Source organism: Episyrphus balteatus, chromosome 1, assembly GCF_945859705.1.
Source record: "Episyrphus balteatus chromosome 1, idEpiBalt1.1, whole genome shotgun sequence".
Classification (NCBI taxonomy): domain Eukaryota; kingdom Metazoa; phylum Arthropoda; class Insecta; order Diptera; family Syrphidae; genus Episyrphus; species Episyrphus balteatus.
In genome coordinates, this window is record NC_079134.1 from 9,413,406 (window position 1) to 9,433,589 (window position 20,184).

The 20,184-nt window shown below is 30.4% G+C and overlaps 1 protein-coding gene across 1 annotated transcript in view; it reads left to right on the top strand.

Moving 5' to 3' along the window:
- Window positions 1–20,184, top strand: part of LOC129907005 (major royal jelly protein 5-like) — an 83,012-nt gene that overhangs the window by 43,025 nt on the left and 19,803 nt on the right. The window contains exon 3 of the mRNA XM_055983039.1: window positions 3,326–3,413. Within this exon, the coding sequence (XP_055839014.1) occupies window positions 3,326–3,413 (88 nt within the window). The remainder of the gene's footprint in view (window positions 1–3,325; window positions 3,414–20,184) is intronic.

Here is a 20,184-nt window from a genome sequence, read left to right on the forward strand (position 1 = left end):
ACAGTGATTCTAAAAGCATGTCAGGCATCAGCTGTGAATAAATACTCAAAAATGGCTAGATAACAAAGTGATCAGCATTATTTAGTGCTCACATACTAAACTAATTTAGGTACCCCAGGGGACACAATTTTGTAGCGGCAACTGGCAACCTCAAACCTAGTTTTCGTTCTACCAAAGTTGCAAAACTATGTCTGCAATGATAAGGATCATGAAGCGATATTATTGTCTACAAACCTCCAACACCTGATCCCAGACCAACTTGAAAAATACATCAGCTAACACAAACTTGATGCTGCTATACTGAAAAGTGACATCGAAGAGGGAATCATCTTACCTACAGTCACAAGAAACCTTTTCAACTCAGGGATTGAATCCGCCATTAAGCCATAAAAATCTAACCAAAATTCTGAATGGGAATAAGCATTTTTAGTTTTTTAATCAGTGTTTGAAAAACAACAAGAAATATGAACTTTAACCTTTCATTGATAATTCGGATACGTCTTATAAATCGATGAACCATGGCAGCCACCACAAAAAAGTGACGCCATTTTCTAACGTTCCACTCTCGCACTTTCGCAGTGCGGCAAAAAATTTGAATTCAAAATTAAAAATAAACTATTAGAGATACAGAAATCTTCTATAGCTTATTTGAAAGATAATAACCTAAAGCTTAATTCAAATTAAGGATTTTTAAAAATTCCGTCATTTAGTAGGGTTAAACAGGGGTAAAACGGAAAGATGAAATTTGGGTTAAAATCTAAACGCGAAATCGTAGAGAATTGATTTTTTTGCTATAGATAGATGAGATTAATTTAAGAATAACTGCATTTAAGAAAAAATTCTAAAAGATTTTGAAACTAAGCTATAACGTTTTGTTTGACCGTTCTAAGGATGCCAGGTGAACGATGAGGGAAAACAAATTAGGAGTTTGATACGGATTTTTTTCCAACACTCTGCGTTTCGATATATGAATTTTTGAAAAACACCTTGTTTTTTAGGGGTATTTTTGGGTAATTTTTGATTTTTAGCTTTTTTTGGAGCATTCAAAATATCTCAAACTTATATGTCATGTAGGTTTTGGCCTTATGCATACATGTGCAAAAACTTGGAATCGTTTAGTGAGTTTTGACTGAAAAACGGAAGAAACAAGTTTTTTAAAAAACACGTTTTTTTTACCGTTTTTAACCGATTTTCATCGTTTTTTTTATTTTTATATTTTTTTCTTTAATAGATACAGGAATAAAGTATATGAAGTAATGATAGACCATGACTACGACTATATGTGTGCGAAGTTTCAATCATTTTCGTAAACACAATTTTGAGATAACGGTAAAATAATTTTAAAATTCAACAGGTTATAACTTTTGACCAAGAGCAGATAGAAATTTTATTAAACTTTTATGAGCATCCTGATACAATTAATTTTCATTTGGTATATCACACATAACGGTAGACTAACTACAAGCTACACAATGTTAAATCAAGAAACTTTCGAAAACACTCAAAACACCAGTGGAGATCTGTTGCCCCCCGAAAGGCCACCAGTGTGGGAAGTACCGTAATCTCAGTCTGGAAATTCGACATGGTTGACTTTAAAAAATTCTAACTTCTCTTGTAGGCATCTTTGAAATGAGATTGATACGTCATTTGAAAGGTGAAATAATCAGCTTTCACATGGTATAAATTTTTTATAGGTTGTCAAACAAAAAAAATTGATTCCATAGCCTGAGAACATAAAAATAAATGTTTTTTTTGCTTTTTTTAATGAAATGTGATCGAGTTCAAAAAATTTTAGCTCTTTTTGTAGATGTCTCATAGACCTGATCGATATATGTATATATTTTGAGCTAAGACAATTAGCTTTCAGATGGTATAAAATTTTTTATAGGTTATTAGGGAAAAAAATTGAATCATTGACCTGAGAAGATAAAAATTCATTTTTTTTTTGCTTTTTTTGATGAAAATGATTGTTTTCAATAAATTATTTTTATACTTTTTGTGCATTGCAAAAATTTAAAAATGGTTTTATTGTTAAGAGGAAATACTTGGCTTTTTAATTGCATAATTTTTTTGTAAGCTTTTAAAACAAAAAAAATAATATAATGACAAAATAAAAAAGTTATTTTTTTTTTAGCTTTTTCTTGTAAATTATGATTGTTTGAAAAAAGTAAACGCTTCACTTGACTCATTTTAAACAAAAGCACACAACCTGTTTTCTGACGACTGACGTTATCACGTAAAATCATCGTCCGTAAACCGGCTTTAAAGACAACCTATTTTAATTCAAATTTTTTTTCTTTGTGAAATTCAACTAAGATCCATTTGGATCCTCATATGCTCCTTAAATCCTTTCAATTTTAGTTGAATGTTGGCTGGTTTGGGCTGGCGATGGATAGCTACAGCGTTGGTTGGTTTGTTTGTTGAATAACTCGTGTGCAATTTTATTGAAAGGAAAAAATTAAATTAAAACATTCCGCATTTCTGAGCAAATTTCATATATATCCCACTTCTCTATATGCTCATATACACATATTTCCATCATCATCTCTGTCTTTGTTATACCTCAAGATTGAGCGAGCGTATTATGACAATTTTTATGAATACAAACATTTTGGATATGATTTTCTACTAAAAAAAATGTAGGTAAAAATATATGTTGTAAAAAAAAAATGATGTCATCATTGTGAGGGAGAAAGATGACAATGGAAGATAATACCTCCATATCCCATTGAACTGTTTTAATTGCAGGACACAAATTGGAGCAATCCTTCTCGGATGGTTGAATGGATGAGATAATAATAATTATTTGTGTGTCAGTTGGTATGTGTATGTGAGGGTGTTTGACGCGTCTGAGCGTCGTTGGTCTCCCTTGGATGCTATATTCCATAAATGACACACACAGAGCAAAGCTATTATATGGGAGCGCTTTTCCGCATGACTTCAGGTAGTGGCACTTAATTTTATAGGTCAGTTCACAGTGTAAGGATATTAATTGGCACTTATATCTGCTCCTTCATGAGCATTCCCAAATGGCATACCTACATTATTATTTGTGTGTAGCGCAGATATTGATGCAGAATATTGTTATTGGTGATTAATTGAATTTTGATTTTATTTTATAGTAAAAAAAAATTAAAGAAAAGGAAAATATGGGAAAAAGAATTATTTAATGGGTTTGAAAAGTTTCATAAAAAAGAGATCCTTGAAAATTGTGGGATAACTATATATTTTTCAGTAATCCGTAGAAATGTACCTTAATCCGGTGGTCAACTCTCTCACGGTTGACTTTTTTTAACATCATCTAATGGAAAAAAAAAACTTGTAGGCTCTTGTTAAAAGACACTCGTAGACTTAACGCAACGAGTGCTGGAAGTACTAGCGTTCGTGAGCAGCCACAGGCAATACCAACAAGAGTAAGTCAGTTGTATGAACGGAATACCTAAGTCCATTTTGCAAAATTGTTGGGCAAACACAAAAAAACTGAATAGCTTCTATATTTAACTGTTTTCAGATGTTTGACCGTCAGATAAAATAAAGATTTGAATGAGATAAAAAAATTTATTTCTATCGGTTTCTGGTAGGCAGGTATAACGGTTTAAAAACGTTGAACTTATTCCATTCTTAAAGCTTACGGTTTGAAATTTCATACAAAATTTATTTAAAACAAAAGTTTTAATGGTAGAATATATTAACTATTGATAGAGTTTGAGTCATCAAAACAAATGTGTTGTATAGACCAGTGCCGAAGCCTTCAAAAACATTAAAAAGTAAGAAAAAACCATAGTAGGATGAAACCCATTGGAAAAGGAGGTGAATATGATAAAAATTAAAGGAAAAATAAAGTTCTATGGAAAAAAGTTGTATGGCAAAGTTGTAGGTAATAAAAAGATCAACAACTTATGCATTGACAATTTTTTCACATAACCTCAAAATTTATATGAAAAATTAAAAATACCGAGTTTTTGGTTGTTTATTTTTATCTTTTTCAAAAAGATGTTTTTTTCTACGAAATTTGGCGATATTTTCCCGATATTTAATTTGACTCTCTTCAACAAGTTTTAAAATCAATTTATCAAAATTATACTTTGTTTATATCAAACTTATATTACAATTTTTCAAGCTATGTAACTTCGATACCCGAAATATTTTTTTGTTTTTTTTTTTTTCATTTTAGAAGATTTGTCTACGCCTAAAGATAACATTTGCATCAAAAAGTCAATTTCGAAAAAAAAGTGGACTTATTCCGTTCTTAAAACTGACGATTCAATTTTGTTTCTATAAAACTATAAAGGTACTTTTATTGTTTCTCTAAAGCTTTATAGAAGCAAATTTCTTAGTGATATTCTCAGTTCGGGAAGGCCACATACATTTCTGACAACATTACCCAAATGGGAATTTGGTAGGCTCAACCTTCTCCCAGTTTATATACTCTCAGATTTTTTTGTATAATTTTTAATAACTTCCATAAATTTTGCTTTGAAAGCTTTTATATAATTATTCTTGTTCAATTTTGTATCTTTTCTTTTTTTTTCTTTAAGTTTGAGTACAGTTTGCTGCCATTGATATGGTAGAATATAATTAAAATTCTTCTCATAAACAAAGTGAAGATCCCTTACAAAAACCCTTTATGGCCTAGATTTTGCTCCCCATCCTCTCATATACACAAACCAATACCCAAACACATTCCCGAAGCAATGAAATTATTTTCCAACTTTAACAATTCCATAACGTCGCATTAAAATACATATTTTAATGTAACTCCTTTGCTAATGATTGTTCGCGTTTGTTAGCTCTACTCTCCCTAACCACTTCTACTATATCTCTGTGCTATCGTTTCGCATTTTGTTCACACAATGTTGTTGTCATTTGTATATCGTTGCCGTTGGTTTGAAGTTTCCTTCCACCATTTTTATACTTTCTCCAACTCTCAACCCTTTTCACTAAAAAAAAAAACCCCCTTTTGATGAAACGAATACACTTTATATCGCACATAGCGAACATTTCGCCTATCAAATGAGCACTAATCATTGCTACATGCGCTGCTGCTATATCATAACCTCTATAACAACATAAAGGCACGACATACAAAGTCGGAGGATGAGAAAGAGCACTTAAATTCATTTTTGGCAAATGTATGCGCCACCACACTGATGCCACATCGTCACCATCAGCCAACCCCCATATCGCCATCACCTCCTTTTCTATACTCAACACACTTTTAAAGAAATAAAAGGATAACGTTTGGAAACAGCAGCAGGAGCAGCAGCATAACATAGCGTGGACGATACGATATGATATCGTAGCCATAATGTTCTTTAATGTGAAAACTTTTGAATATCAGCACATATTTGACAACTGTGTGAATAGAAGTTAAAATTGGGTACAATTTTGTTTCTGGTGGGAAGAGAATATAAGAACGACCCTTTTGTAGTCAAATTTTTTTTTTTGTTTCGTCTTCTTATTCTTTAAAAAATTGCAACAATTTTTTAAATATTCTATTCATATTGGCTATAGAGAGAATTTGTGTGCGGTCTTATGAGAACTTTTGAGGTTTAAACAGGGCTGGATTTTGCTGTAGTGCTTTCTTAATCTCTTTTAGGGGTAGTCTAAAAAAAAACTATCTAAAGTGTTGGGAACTATCGAATAAAAACTTGATTCAAACCAAGCCAAATATCAAGAGCTAATTCAAAAATCAAATGGTTAGCGATTGAAATTTTATATTGACTGTTTAAGTTTTTCCATTGAAAAAAGGTTACGCATACACCACAGTGACCGGCTAATCGGTTGATTTGTCACTTAATTTTAACCTTTTCTTGGGAAATTTCATTAGATACAAGTTCAATTCTACTATTTATTATTTCTACTAAAGTATAACACAGTTTGACAAAAATAAAAATATTTTTGGTGCTTGGGTTTAATTTGCCCTTTTTGGGTTCATGGTAAACCAAAACAATAGATAACACTGGTCTGCAAGGAAATCCTTCATTAAATAAAACTATACTTTTTTAAAGGATTTTTGTATGCTGATTTCGAATCCGAAGTCAGAATTGACCTAGCACGTCACGTTTTTTAGATATTCTCGTTAGAAAATCTCAAAAACCCATATTTTCGCTGTTTTCGAAGAAATATTTTGGCATAATGTAATCTTTTTCAATTAAAATTAATACGGGTTATGAAAGAACTTATTTTTTTCTTTCAAATTCAGTTTCAATCTTCTCAATATCGCTTTTCTTCTCCGAGATATCTTAATTTAAGTAAGTTTAGTAGGTTTGGCATATCTTACCATAAAGAAACTGATCTCTAAAAATTAATATATCTTTCTCTCCAGAACAAAAGTATACTTTTCGAATGGACTTAAGTGTGCTGATTTTAAATCCGAACTCAGAAAATTCCGGTCAGCTCTGGTTTTTGAGATATAGTAGTTTTTTTTTGAGATTTTCTAAAAAAAAAACTTGATTTTGTGTAATGCGAATATCTCAAAATCCTGACGTGGTAGATTTTTTTGACTATGGATTCTAACTCAACACATCAAAAACTATAAGAAAAGTATACTTTTATTTCTAGGAAAAACAAATCTGAAGCCTTGCAAGGCAGTTAATCGGATGGTTTATTACAAATAAGATATTTCTAAATAGAAAAATAGTACCTATATAAAATTACATAACACGAACAAATTTTGTTTAATGTATTTTATTATGGTTTTTTTACATATTTGACTTTTTAAATATAATGGGCGTTGATATTTTACAATTTTCTTCACTAAGGTGTTTTTTTTTTCATGTAGGATTTACTAAAAAGTGAAGGATTTCGATATTTCTGCTTTTTTTTGTCTATCAGTATTTTAAAATATGAGTAAACATTATTGTAAAAGAACATATTTGGTTTCAATGGATAGGTCATATTATAAGGAATAAGTTTACCAAAATGCGACAAATAGTTTTTATTTTATACAGGTTCAAATTAATCTAAAAGGGTGATTTTTAGAAACTACCCACATTTTTCAAAAATCATTTTTACAAAAATTGTACCTAATAGAACTTTTCTAAAACCAGATTTAGATTCAGGAAAAACTAATCTTTTATATAATATCAAAAACATATTTGGGAAGTTTGCAATAAATTGAAAATTTTATTTGTTATAAGTGAGATATATAAAAAAGAAAAACAATTTACCTTACAAAATTTTATATCAATCATCTGAACCAAACTTGAAGAAAATCTGTCCACCCGTTGAAAGTAAAAATGTAGAATGTAAACTAATTTTCATTAAAAAAATGTTTGACTCTTGAAAATTTTTGCTTACACCAAATTTTACTTTTATACAGGGTGTCCCAAAAGTAATGGATCAAACGAAATATGCTGATTGGGGGACTTAAGGGCTCTCAGAATTTGGTAACTTGTTCATCCCAAAGCCTAACGGTTTTCGATTTAATTCAATTCTTGTGAAATTTCGAAAAATCCATACTCTGCTACAGTATTTTGCTTCCTGCGCCCATTATTGATTTTTGTTTTTTAAAATTCTTTTACAAAAACATTGCCAAATAATTAGGAACAATTAATTAAACAAAATATTTTTTATTCCATACGCCATTTCGCTGCAAATTAACTAACAGTTTCAAGTTTTATAAAAAAATCAATTTCTAACTTATTTGAGAGCAACACCGCAAAAAAAAATTTGTACGGTGTGAGAATGGTTTATTATTTTAAAAAATTGCCCTGTTATTGTAGTTTTCAAAAAAGTAAAAAAGTTTCCAAAGTTGCAGTTAGATCGCAAAATATTACAATTTGAATTCAAGAAAACAGGGTTTTTCAGAGCATCAAAAAAAAAAAAAATGTCTTTGTGACCCAACTGTTAGAAAAAATAAATGAGCAATAAGAGAACTTTTATTCATAAGAAATTAGTTCATCAGTAAAGCCGAAAACCTTATTTGTCTTTATGACAAACGAGTTTTGTATAAATTTCCCAAAAAAAAAATCTATTATAGGTATTCCCAGAAACTTGATTTTGTATCCAAACTGAAGACCAAAAACTAAAAAAAAAATTCTACTTTCCTCATATTCTCTTAAATAATAATGGAAATTCCTTTTAAGCCTTCTAAATACTTTTCTTGGAAGAGACTCAAATAGGAGCTTTTCTAAAGGAGGCTTCCAATTTCACTTTGAAATCACTCACATAGCTTCTTAAAATTTAACAAATACGGCACTGAGCATCAGTTTTTTTAAATCTCAAAGTATGTGCAACTTTTCAACACACAAACAGTTTCCTGTTTGCTTCTTAACCTCATAGAAGTGGGTGCGTGCTGGTTGTCTTCCTGAATATTCTTCCTTCCTTACAATTGGTATTTTCCTATATATATCCACCTACACACAATATCGTCTACCTACCCTCTAGCTTATATTACCCCCATCCATTCCCCCCTAGAAGGATGATGAGCAGTTTTGGTTTGGTGGCTGGTTTCAGTGTTTTTATTAAGCGCCCAAGGATATAATTTATTACACCCCAGTGAATAATCAAATAAGTTTTCCTTATACGAAAAAGAAACACAAACTCTCTGTTTATCCTTCTTCTGCAAGAGTTTGTTTCTTCTTGTTGTTGTTTTTATACGAGTATTATATATATCTGTCTGTTGTTTTTGTCCTTTTGATAGTGGAGAGAGATAGAGTTTGATGGTTGGTTATAATAATGGTGGGTGACGGGTGATAGTGTGCGGTATCAGGGTTTCACTCTTTGCGGTTTGTATGGAACTGTCTTCGATAAGAAGTTCCTCAAGAGTTTTAACGGCTGTCGTTTGTTGGTTGTAAATGAATGTGAGAGTGTTTGTTGCAAGTGATGTAATTAAGTCCGAATGAAAGAAAAAGGACCCCATCTCACTGACTTTGACTTCATTTAATTTTCATAGCAAAAGTCCTGCAAATAAATTCCAAAGCTCTTAATGTGGGCTCTGTTCGACCACGAAAAGGGGCGATTTAACATCAAACATTGTCGCCGTGAATGTGATGTCCTTAAACTTTGTGTGGTTTTATTTTTCTTTACTTTTTTTGTTGTTGTTGTTGTAACAAACATACGAGGGAGTGGAGGTGTTGTATAGGATACTTGAATAGTATTTAAATATAAATCATTTTGCCATGGCTTTTCCACAGCAGCAACTATCTCATCTTTTTTGCTTCAGAGCATTTAATCAGATTTTATCAACGCGAAATCCCTTAATACCACACACATATCCTGGGTATCCTTCTGGCTGACTCTATATATGGTTGGTGTCCTGGTGCTGTGGTGTGGCGTGTGGCTTGGGGTTTATGTATTCGAAATTCGTTTTTGATAGTGTGATTACGTAGACAGGTTGGTTGGGTGTATAAAAACCTTTTAAAAAGAAAAAGAGACAAAATAAAAATGGCTTCAGATTGAATCTGAAAGTTTTTATATATAATTTTCTTATTTTTTTTCTGTTTAAGGTATCCTGTCAACACTGCCGCTTTTGCTACCTCCCGCTCTACTGTCGACGTATCTCTTTTGCCTAAGCAAATGCGTTATTTATTGTTTTTTCCACAGAGTTAATCTTTCTGCAATTTTGTCTGTTTCTTGTTATTTTGTTTTTTTATCATTTTATTCTTATTGTCCTTTGAGTAGATTTAGAATTTAGTCCTGGCTTGGATGTGGAATCTATTGCGTTTTAATGTTCTGTTCTGTTTATAATGGTTCATTGAATGTTTATTTTGTTGAAGACATGAGACGAAGTGAATGGTTTTATTACTCATGAGTTCATCTTCGTCCTTGACGTGTCATCAGACAAATAGAATTTACATACGAAAATATTTTTTTATTTTATAAAAAAAAAATAAACAGAATTTAAATACTTTAAAATTTTGAATATTATGTGGGTGTTGGAGCTTTTCAATAGACAACAAAACAAATTACAGGAATTAAGGTTTTTAAATTAAATCTCTTTAAAAACTTTTTTATATAAAACGAAATTAATTTATGAGCATTTATTTTAGAAAAATAATTTCTCAAGGTTAGTCTAAGGTACAGATTAATTTAAAATCAAAGAAAAAACAACATCAATAAAAATGACAAAATATTAACAAAAGTCTTGTGGTGAATGAAATTGGAGAGAGAGATTAAAAAAAACTAGTGTTTTAGAATATAGAACGATCCTTAAGATAATTTTGTATGTTCTATTCGTTTTGAATTTATTCCTGATTTCAAATATAATTGAAAATATGGTGTAATTAATGAATAAAAAGTAGGTATGTGAATATAGGGTAAAAGCGGGTGAGATGGCATACCTTTTTTGTTTTTGGCATATTTTTCAAAGTAAACCACATTTCATATTTCTAACAATGCAAAAATGTTCTATATTCAATATCCAACGTATTGTTTGTTTTACAGAATTTTATATTTTAAATTTATATTTTTAAATTAATATAGAAAAAAAGTTAAAAAAAAACCATCTCCCCCTATAGGGTGGGTGAGATGGCGCATGAGTTTGTTTTAGGTTTCTATTGCCAAATTCATTGCACAAATGGTGGAACTATGTGAAGGAGTCAAGCACCAATGCATGCTGTATAATAGATTGCAACTAGTCGTCTTTTTTATAAAATTTGAACTTGGCTGAATTACTTAAAAAAAATATTTTGAGGGTGATATGGCACATGCTAAAACTATACTCAACTAAAAAATTCTAGTAGGGAATGCGCCATTTCACCCGCAAAAAACTGCGCCATCTCACCTTTTTGCGCATAACTCATATTCGTAAGCACCCATAAAAAGCAGATAGAACTAGAGCTCAGATTTCACACCCAATGCATAACTTATACTCTCTTGTATGTATTGGTGTATCAAGGGCATCTAAGATCCCAACGACTCACAAAATATCGGAACAAAAAAAAAGGGCGAAAAAAAAAAAATCCAAAAAAATCATCACATGATTTGCTTTGAAATTTTTTTTTATTTTTTGTATCACAGATAGAGAAACGATTACTGGCTACTTCGATTTAAAATATTTAAAGAGAGCTAAAAATATTTTTCGTACATTTTTAGAGCAATAAATGTAAAAGATATTTAAAGTGCGCCATCTCACCCGCCGCGCCATATCACCCGCTTTTACCCTATTTCATTTTTTTAATAAGAAATAACTTCTGAAAAAATAGTAGGTATTTCAAATTGAACTTCTTTGTTACGTCTTCATCATTGTAAACTTTTCTCTACATCATTACTTTTTTCATCGTTAAACAGATCATTAGATATGAAGAGAATAGAATGCTCACACAGTGCAATCAGAGCATGTGTTTTGTTTTTTTTTCAGAAATGATAGGACCGTAAAATTTTTCAATCATGTTTGCCTATTTTAATCTTTCTATAGTCATTTTAGGTTAATAAAATAAGGAAATCAACATTTTTTTTATATCCTCTTAGAAACCTAAAGTTACTTAGGCCCAATTTATTCACTCTCCATTATTTTTAAAGGCTCCATTAAAAATTATAAAACTGTCAAATCGCATACAAATTTTAAAATTTCCCTTTTTTAATGGCGACTTTAAATTTAATGGAGTGTGAATAAAATGGACCTTAATCCATAAAATTTAACTTTTTGTGAACAAAATTTTATAAAAAGGCATGAAATAATAATGAAACGGTTAATCTGTTTAATCACGAAAACCAACTGAATCAAACTGAAAAATTCATCACTGCTCAAAGCATTGGACGTAACTTATGGAATTTCAAAAAAATTCCACTCCACATTGCAGCTCCTTGCAAAATTTTCTGTAAGAGACTTCATCTCTTACGATATTGTTATTCAACCTATAAAATACTAAAACTGCATACATGGTAACTCTGTACGATCATGCATTTGCATTGACTCCGAAAAGAAAGCTTTTAATATTACTCGTTTTCAACATATCATTTCTATTATGTATTACACTGGTCTACAAAATTTAATTTTTTTTTGTTGCCGAGACTATGATATACTTTTCTATAGGTTTATATCCTATCCTATCAGCTAACGTTTTGGAAATATTACCGTTAGAAAATGCAAAAAAACGTTTTTTTACCACTTTTGATGTTATGCCTTAATTTGAAGAATTTTTTAAGAATATAAATTATAACGGTTTCTATAAGAACTATTTTCCTTCTTTCAAGACCTGTTTAAATCTTTGCAATATCTTTTTTACTGCCGGAGATATCTTAAAATGAGCTAAGTGTGTTTTTATCAAGAAGGAGATGAAAACGTGATATCTGTTTGATACATTACAATAAGCCAAAAAACTGACGATATCTCGAAGAGTAAAAAAGATATCGACAAAATTGAAAAAGATCTTGAAAGAAGGAATATAGTTCTTATAGAAACCGTTATAATTTATATTAAAAAAAAAAATGTCTTCACATAAAATCATAACCTCAAAAGTAGTTTTTTTTTACATCTTCTAACGGTAATATTTCAAAAACGGGAGCTGATAGGATATTTCTGACTTCAGATTCGAATTCAGCACACCGAAAACCTATAGAAAAGTATATCATAGTCTCGGCACCAAAAACCTTGTAGACCTGTGTTATCTATGTATTCTCTTTACACATTACTGAAAGATCGAATGATCTACTTAAACTTTTCTTTTTTTATAATATTCATTGCTCATGCTTTTGCTTACTGTATTACTTTGCATTGTTATTTTTAAAAAAGCTTTTTCAAAATATATCTCATTATTCATTTCAAAGTTATGTTAGAATTTAAGTAAGTCTTTATAAAGATTTCATAAGAATAAATTCTTGTCTTTAATGATTTTAATGCTTATTATTTATCTGCTGTCGCTTTAGTTTTGTTTTTTTACTAGAATTCGCTTGCATGATTTGCTTTTTAATTAGTAATAGACTCTCACATTTCCAATTACGTTAAACTTGACGATTGGTAATTAGCTTTTCCAAAATTGTTTGGCCCTTTTTAACTGACTAATGGGCAAATGATTTATGTGTTTGAATTAGTGATGGGAACTATCGAATAAAAACTATCAAACTATCGATAGTTGTAAAATATTCATTCATTCGATAGTTTTAAATCATTCATTCATTCATTCATTCATTCATTCATTTAGTTACTATTTTAATTCGAATAGTTTTTTTTATACGATAAATTTTTCCTTGAAATAATTTTCTTAAACGATAGTTTTTTTTTTTCATTTGAATAGTTTCTTTATACGATACTTTTTATTCGATAGTTTATTCGATAGTTTTTATTCGATAGTTTTATTCTATAGTTTTTATTCGAATGAATAAATGAATGAATGAACTATTCGATAGTTCAAATCATTCGATAGTTCCCATCACTAGTTTGAATGGTACTCTGTACACCCCTCCTCAAAAGTTTGGAATGACTTGTAATACATGTCAATTTTTTGTTTTGTTGAAAATGTTAGTTTTTTTTAGCAAAATCGGCGGGATATTTAAAAAAAAATGAAAGAAGGGTCTGGGTACCCACATGGAAAGTTTAATACATATATTTCCTTATTTAAATCAACAAAATAGTTTATGGAAAATGAAAAAGTTACAAAAGTGACATTATAGCTTCTAAACTGTTCATTGTTATTCTTTCACAAATTTATAACCCCAAAATTTATACAAAAAGTATGTTAAAAATTTTAAACTTGGCTACTCCAAAATCAAGCTCTTAAAAGTATGAAACAGGAAAATATTCTCGTCTAAATTTTGTATGTGGTGTATGTGCCACCAGGGGAAACCGACAAAGCTACGAATACCAGAGTTACGAGCGACAGAGTTACGAGAATACTAAATGAGTAAAGCGAAAATGGGTGTTATTTAATGTTGTAAAATTTTGATTGGATAGGTATAGATATACATATATGGTTTTGTTTTTGTGAGAAGATCGCAAAAACGTTGAAATAGAAAAAAAAACATGAGTATAATTATGTAAGTTTGGGAGACATAATTGAATTTAACTTCTTATTTGTCCAACTAATATTGCAAACTAATATTGCAAACTAATATTGGTGTGGTGAACTGTTGTTGCAATTGTTGCCAACCCAAAAATCACATGTTATAGCTTAACATAACTTTAGAATTCGTAACTCTAGTTTTTCGTAACTTCGGTTTCGCGTAACTTTGACGGCCGTAACTCTGTCGCGCGTAACTCTGTTATTCGTAACTCCGTTACCATTTCGTGCCACCAGCACTTACTAAAAACATTTTCCAACAGTATCTAATATGTGGTATAAAAAACACAAATTGGGTCACTATGGTGTATGTGTAATATTTTTTCTATTTTTCTATTAACGGCTTAAAAATGTGTTTCGTTAATTTTTTTATTAAACCAATGACATTTTTTCTGAAAAGTACTGTTTGAAAAATTTTAAACTAGCTACAATTTAAATAAATAAAATGTTAAAGAAAGTCCCCAGATAAACATACCAACCAATACCAACTGCAAATACTTATTGGCATGTTTTTTATATTATTTTTTATTTTTTTTTTGTTTAAATAAATCCTCAACAAAAATTAACATATGATATTTTTCATTCCAATTAGAGAAATATCCTTCCACTCAATTGGCTGTGTTATGTTTTTGCATAATTATTTTGATACCAATCTTTATGCAGTGGATTGCATATATCCATACGCCACGAGTATACATAAGCCAAAGACCATCATATGGAATTGTTTTATACAAGCTCAAATAAATATTCGTAGTGGTGGTAAAGTGGTATGTGTAGTGTGTGTAGCATTATCCTTTCATCCATAAATCTATAAATGCACTCTCTTCTCCTCCTTCCGAATAATGAAGCTCCCCTTGCTTTCACTCTCTCGCTCTCGGCATATTCCCAAAATGCATCCAACAGTAATTGATATCCAGGAGCACATATACAATATATATAACGCATTTCGAATAATATTCGAGCGCCGCGAAGAGGGTTTCTGAATAATTGAAGTTAATTGAACCGAAAATTCTGTCGCAGGATATCGCTGATACGGCCTCATTATGCTCCAGCTAATTTGACTTCGATTCTCTTCCTTTTTGCTGCTATCGCCTCTGCCTCTCTTTCTCACCATCCAACCAAAAGTGACGACGACAATCCGAAATGTACAGATAAATTTAATTACACATCAAGGAACAGATTGTTAAAACAAAGCTTTAAATTTAAAGGGTGGCACAAAAGTAATTAATGTCACAGAGCTTGGATATATGTTGTATGGGTGACGAATTGTTGCTCGAGAAGGATACACAAAACGTGTATGCGCCCATTCCAAGTAGTCGTGAGTAAGACTCGAAGTTTGCTATAAACTGTCATAAAAATGAAGGCTCCTTTCGTTGGGTTTGTCAGTGTTGTCAGTATGAGTGTGGGATGGACGAGAGGATGACATTTTTATGGCATATTAAATGCTCTCTCTAAAAAAAAAAAAAAAAAAAATACTCAACACAACACACAGGATCTCCATCTTCATCGTTTCAGGATGTTCTCATAGTGGCGACGTTAAGAGGACAATAGTACAAGCGACCGACCAAATTTTTGTTGAATGAAATAACGGTGTACATCCGAAGCATCATGATTTTCATCGTTCTTGTTGTTGGTTTTGTTGACAAGGCGAGAGAGGATTCTTTTCTTTGCCATCATTCCAGCCAGGGTCCTTAAATGGTTGGTGTATCTTTTTTTTACTCCTGGTTCATTTTGTATGTCCTTGCAGTGGTTTTTACGATCACTTAAACATTTTTATTTGGTCCCGACAAAATGCCATGGGTTTGTCTTTGTCCTTCTTTATATATATTTTTTTTTCTGATGGTAATGTTAGGGTAGGGTAAAAGGGGATTCTACAGAGATTGTAGCGTGATGGCTTTGCAACTCATGTATGCACGACGACGTGCGTCGTATTCAATAAAATCAAGTTATAAACCAAAAGTATAGAGGATCTCTCCTCGCTTGTTCGTAGTAGGTCCTGTCAATATGTAGGACTTTCTTTTTTTTTTTTAACTGTCAAGGAGGAGCAGAAAAATAAATAAATTTATGTGTGATATGTTGCTATATGGTGGGCTATGTGCAAACCATAAGTGCTCCGTCTGATGATGGTGAAACTCCCAAAATAAGTACAATAAAAGGGGATAGGTACATAGGTTTGGGTGAAATGTGTGGTAGGTATAAATTTTTTTTTTTTTTTTTTTTTTTTCAAATTATACGTGACTGACATGTGCGTAGGTAATGAAGTTGAACATCTCTGTCTGTCAACTGTGTCTTGTGAATTAAGTTTTTTTTTTTTTTACTTTACTTTCATATTGTTTTGCTTTTGATTGGTAACTTGATTGCGTGGTTGACAGTTATTAAAGTTCGACAATAAAGCTAGGTACTATTTTTATATTTTTATTCTGGTGACGAAATATTTAAAGAATTTAAGATTTTTTTGTTTTTTCTAACGCTGCTCAGCCGATTCTTTAAACTAATATTGAAGCATTTCGCAGTAGGTACTGATATGACAAAAAAAAAACTCGTGACATTTTAACGTCAAAATGTTTGTTCATTGAATTCAAAAAATCTGTTAAGATAATGACAGTTTTAAGAAGAAAGAAAACAGAAAACTTAAATAATGAAAATAAATTCATATTTTTTGTTTATGTTTTGTGAACTTTATGAATAAAATTCATATCAATTTAAAAAAAGTTTTTATGATCTGTAGGTAGTCAAAAATGCGTTTCGCCCAAGTGCAACAGTTGGGCTCATCAGTTACATGCTGTTGTACCTTTCAATCTGCAAAGAAACTTGAGCCCGTTGAACTAAAAAATCTACAATGTTTAGTTCACTGTGGCGTATGAGTATTTTTTTTTCTTTTTAACTAAATGTTAGTTGATGATATGAATTGAAATCGAATAACATTCGTGAATCATTTTCCATTACCTAATATAATTTTGGCTTTTGAGGATCATAACGCTCCAGTGGAATATGCTTTAAGCCGAACAGATCTGGGTATGGAATAGGCTAAGGTGACAGCTGACTGTCGCATTTTTTATTGTTGTGTTTGATTTATCAACTATTGTTTAATTTTTACTTAGTAACTTAAGGAACTTTTTAAATAAATTTTTCACAGATCAATTGCTGCATACCTGCAGAATTTCTTTTTTTTTTCATACTTTTTGATATAAAACGAAACCCTAAATTTTTAAGACCTTCAAACATCCAACCTACATATAGAGATGTGGACTTGACCCATTACACGGTGTTACAAAAATGAGGTTTTAAAATATACGCGGGCGGAGACCTATCACGTTTTGTAGAGCTAGTCGCACTGATTACGAAACTATACTTAAAAAGTCCCTAACATCCCCAAAATCTGGAGTTACGGGCAAAAAACGGTTTTTTGACCTTCACCCATTGAAAAAAATCTTGCTTCGTCAAATTTTTACCCATTTCGGATACCTTTTCAACAATTATGTATAAAACATGTACATAACTCGGTTAAACCACCTAGAATTTATAAGCTGTCAAAGTTCAAAAATTCCATTTTTTTCGTCATTTACCCAACTTCGACATCAAATTAAAGTATATATTTTCACAACAACATGCTGTTTTAAAAATATATTCTAAAATAATATTTATTTTCAAATCAAACGAGGTATTTTTTATGAAAATCAGTTTAAAATTGGCTTAGAAAAAAAAATTTTACAATTTCAACCCGGATACAGAAATTCGAACTTTTACGTATAGAACAAAAATGTTGTTTTGGCACGTAGTAGGATAACTTGGGCGCCAGGATTTGATAATAGGTTATTGTAGAGGAGTTCAATACAAACATTTTTTTCTTTGGGAGGGGGGTCTAACTCCCCCCGTTTAGGTGGGAGGGGCAAACAATTATCAAAATAAAAAAAAATATAAGAAAACAACGGCAACACTTACAGTAATAAATGATACCATTTCCGAAAGGCAAAATTGTACATTTAATTCTTATTTTTAAATCAATATGTTATAACCAATAGTTTTTGAAATAATCGATTTCAAAGTTGAAAATAGGCGAACAAAAATTTTTAAAAACTCATTTTATACTATTTTTGTCCAGACTGTGAATTTAAATAAAAAAAATTTTCACACAGAATTCTGCCTCAATTGATTCCTTATCTAACAGTGGAAACTTTATGTTTCTATGTCTTCTAGTTTTTGAGAAAATTCAAAAATAAAAACAAATAAAAACAAAAAATATTTTAAAAAATGAAAAATTTGATAAAATAATTTTTCAATTTTCTCAAAAACTAGAAGACATATAAACATAAAGTTTTCACTGTTCGATAAGGAATCAATTGAGGCAGTTTTCTGTGTGAAAATTTTTTTTATAAAAATTCACAGTCTGGACAAAAATAGTATAAAGTGAGTTTAAAAAATTTTTTTTTCGCCTATTTTTAACTTTGAAATCGATTATTTCAAAAACTATTTTTTTATTCATTATTTTGGGATTGGCCAGAATACCCTCACATTCACCCACATAAGACATTCGTTTTCCTAAAAATATTCTTACTGCAATTTGCGTTTTAATTCAAAATTTCTTAATACAATTCGCTTTAAATACAAATTAAAACGATTGACATCATTTTGACTGATCCTGTTAATGTAGTTTGATACCGTACTATCTGATTGAAAATGTAAACATTTTTGAATTTTTCGATAAAAGCTTTCAACTTCCAGAAAAAACACATTTCTCGCTCTGTTTACTTTCTGTAGGTGTTTCTTCATTAAATATGACTCAGTTAAAGGTAATGTGCCAAAGGCAATCCTTTTACTCCTGAAGTTCAAGGCCTTCCCTTTTAATTTAAAACTAAAAACTTCCGTGGATTCTTGTATAATGAATGAAAAAACCTTGAGTAGGTCAAAGGCCACAGCTTATTCATGTTTTAAATACTTCACAGCAGAAGATTTTCACTTTAAAAATATATTTCAATATTACCTGGGATTTTTTCCACTTTAAAAATAAAATTTTTGGTTTTAAAAGCCAATTGAAAATCCACTCCTTCATGTGACCAAAAAAAAAAAAAAAAAAAACTCGTGATATTCCAATTGATTCACTGTGAAATATCTCATTTACCATTTGCTTTAACACCCACACCAATCCTTCATACACACTTGATTCCCAATTTCCATTCTCTTCAAAAGTCTATAAATTTTCCATAAAAAAAAAAAGAGTTCAAGGATTGAAACAATCTCATTCCCATATCACTCCAGGACGAGTGATTTAATATTGTATTGCTTCAACATCAGCAAATAAAGAGGTAATAATATTTTTTTGTGTTTTCTTTTGTTTTTTTTTGTTTTTTTTTTTTTTGAAAGGATAAAAAATAAATGTATCTCTCTTTACTCCTTTTCGTTTATTTTATTTTAAAATTCATATAAAACAATCGCCCACAAGAGTATTTTTAAAAAGAACACTCTTTTTCTCTAAAGTTGAAATCACTCAGATTTTTTTTTTTTTGTGTTTGATTTACACCTACTTTTTGTTGTATTTTATTATTTATTGTTATTTTTGAAAAATTTATGGAAATAAAATAAAATTGATGATACAATTGGTTTTAAATTGATACTCAAATCATAAATAACTCGTTTATTTATTGTCTTATGTACCTACTATAAAACAGAAGGTATATAAAAATCTTAATTCTGAAATTAAATAATTATGAGATTGGATTTTTCTAAATTCTTAAGCTCTGTTTAAACTTGTTACTAGATTAAAATGTGTATTAAGACATTGTTGAAGCATACAAATTTAAACTTATACAGGGTGTCCCACAGTCACCACCCCAAATGAAAATCATGGATTCCTGAGGTCATTTTAAGTCGAAAAACTTAGAGGTAATTTTCTCGTTTTCGTCCCGTTTTCGAGTTACCACGGTTCTTATGATTTTTGCTCTCTTGTCCTTTAACTGGCATTATCTTTGCCAAACTACGTTTGATTTGAAAGATTTTTCTTACAACCAATCAAGAATTTATTGCAGTTTAGGTTTGTCTTAAAACTTTTTTTTTCTGTGGACAATCGTTTCTCCACAATTTTGCATCAAATACAATTTTCTTCGTTTTTTAAGTTGTTTTTTTACACTTTCATATCATTTAAGTCAAAAAAAAAAAACGTTAATGAGTATTAATTTTTTGTGCTTTTTATTAAAGCCCAGTTTATTTTCATAAAAAAAATAAGTTTTATTTTATAAAAAAGACT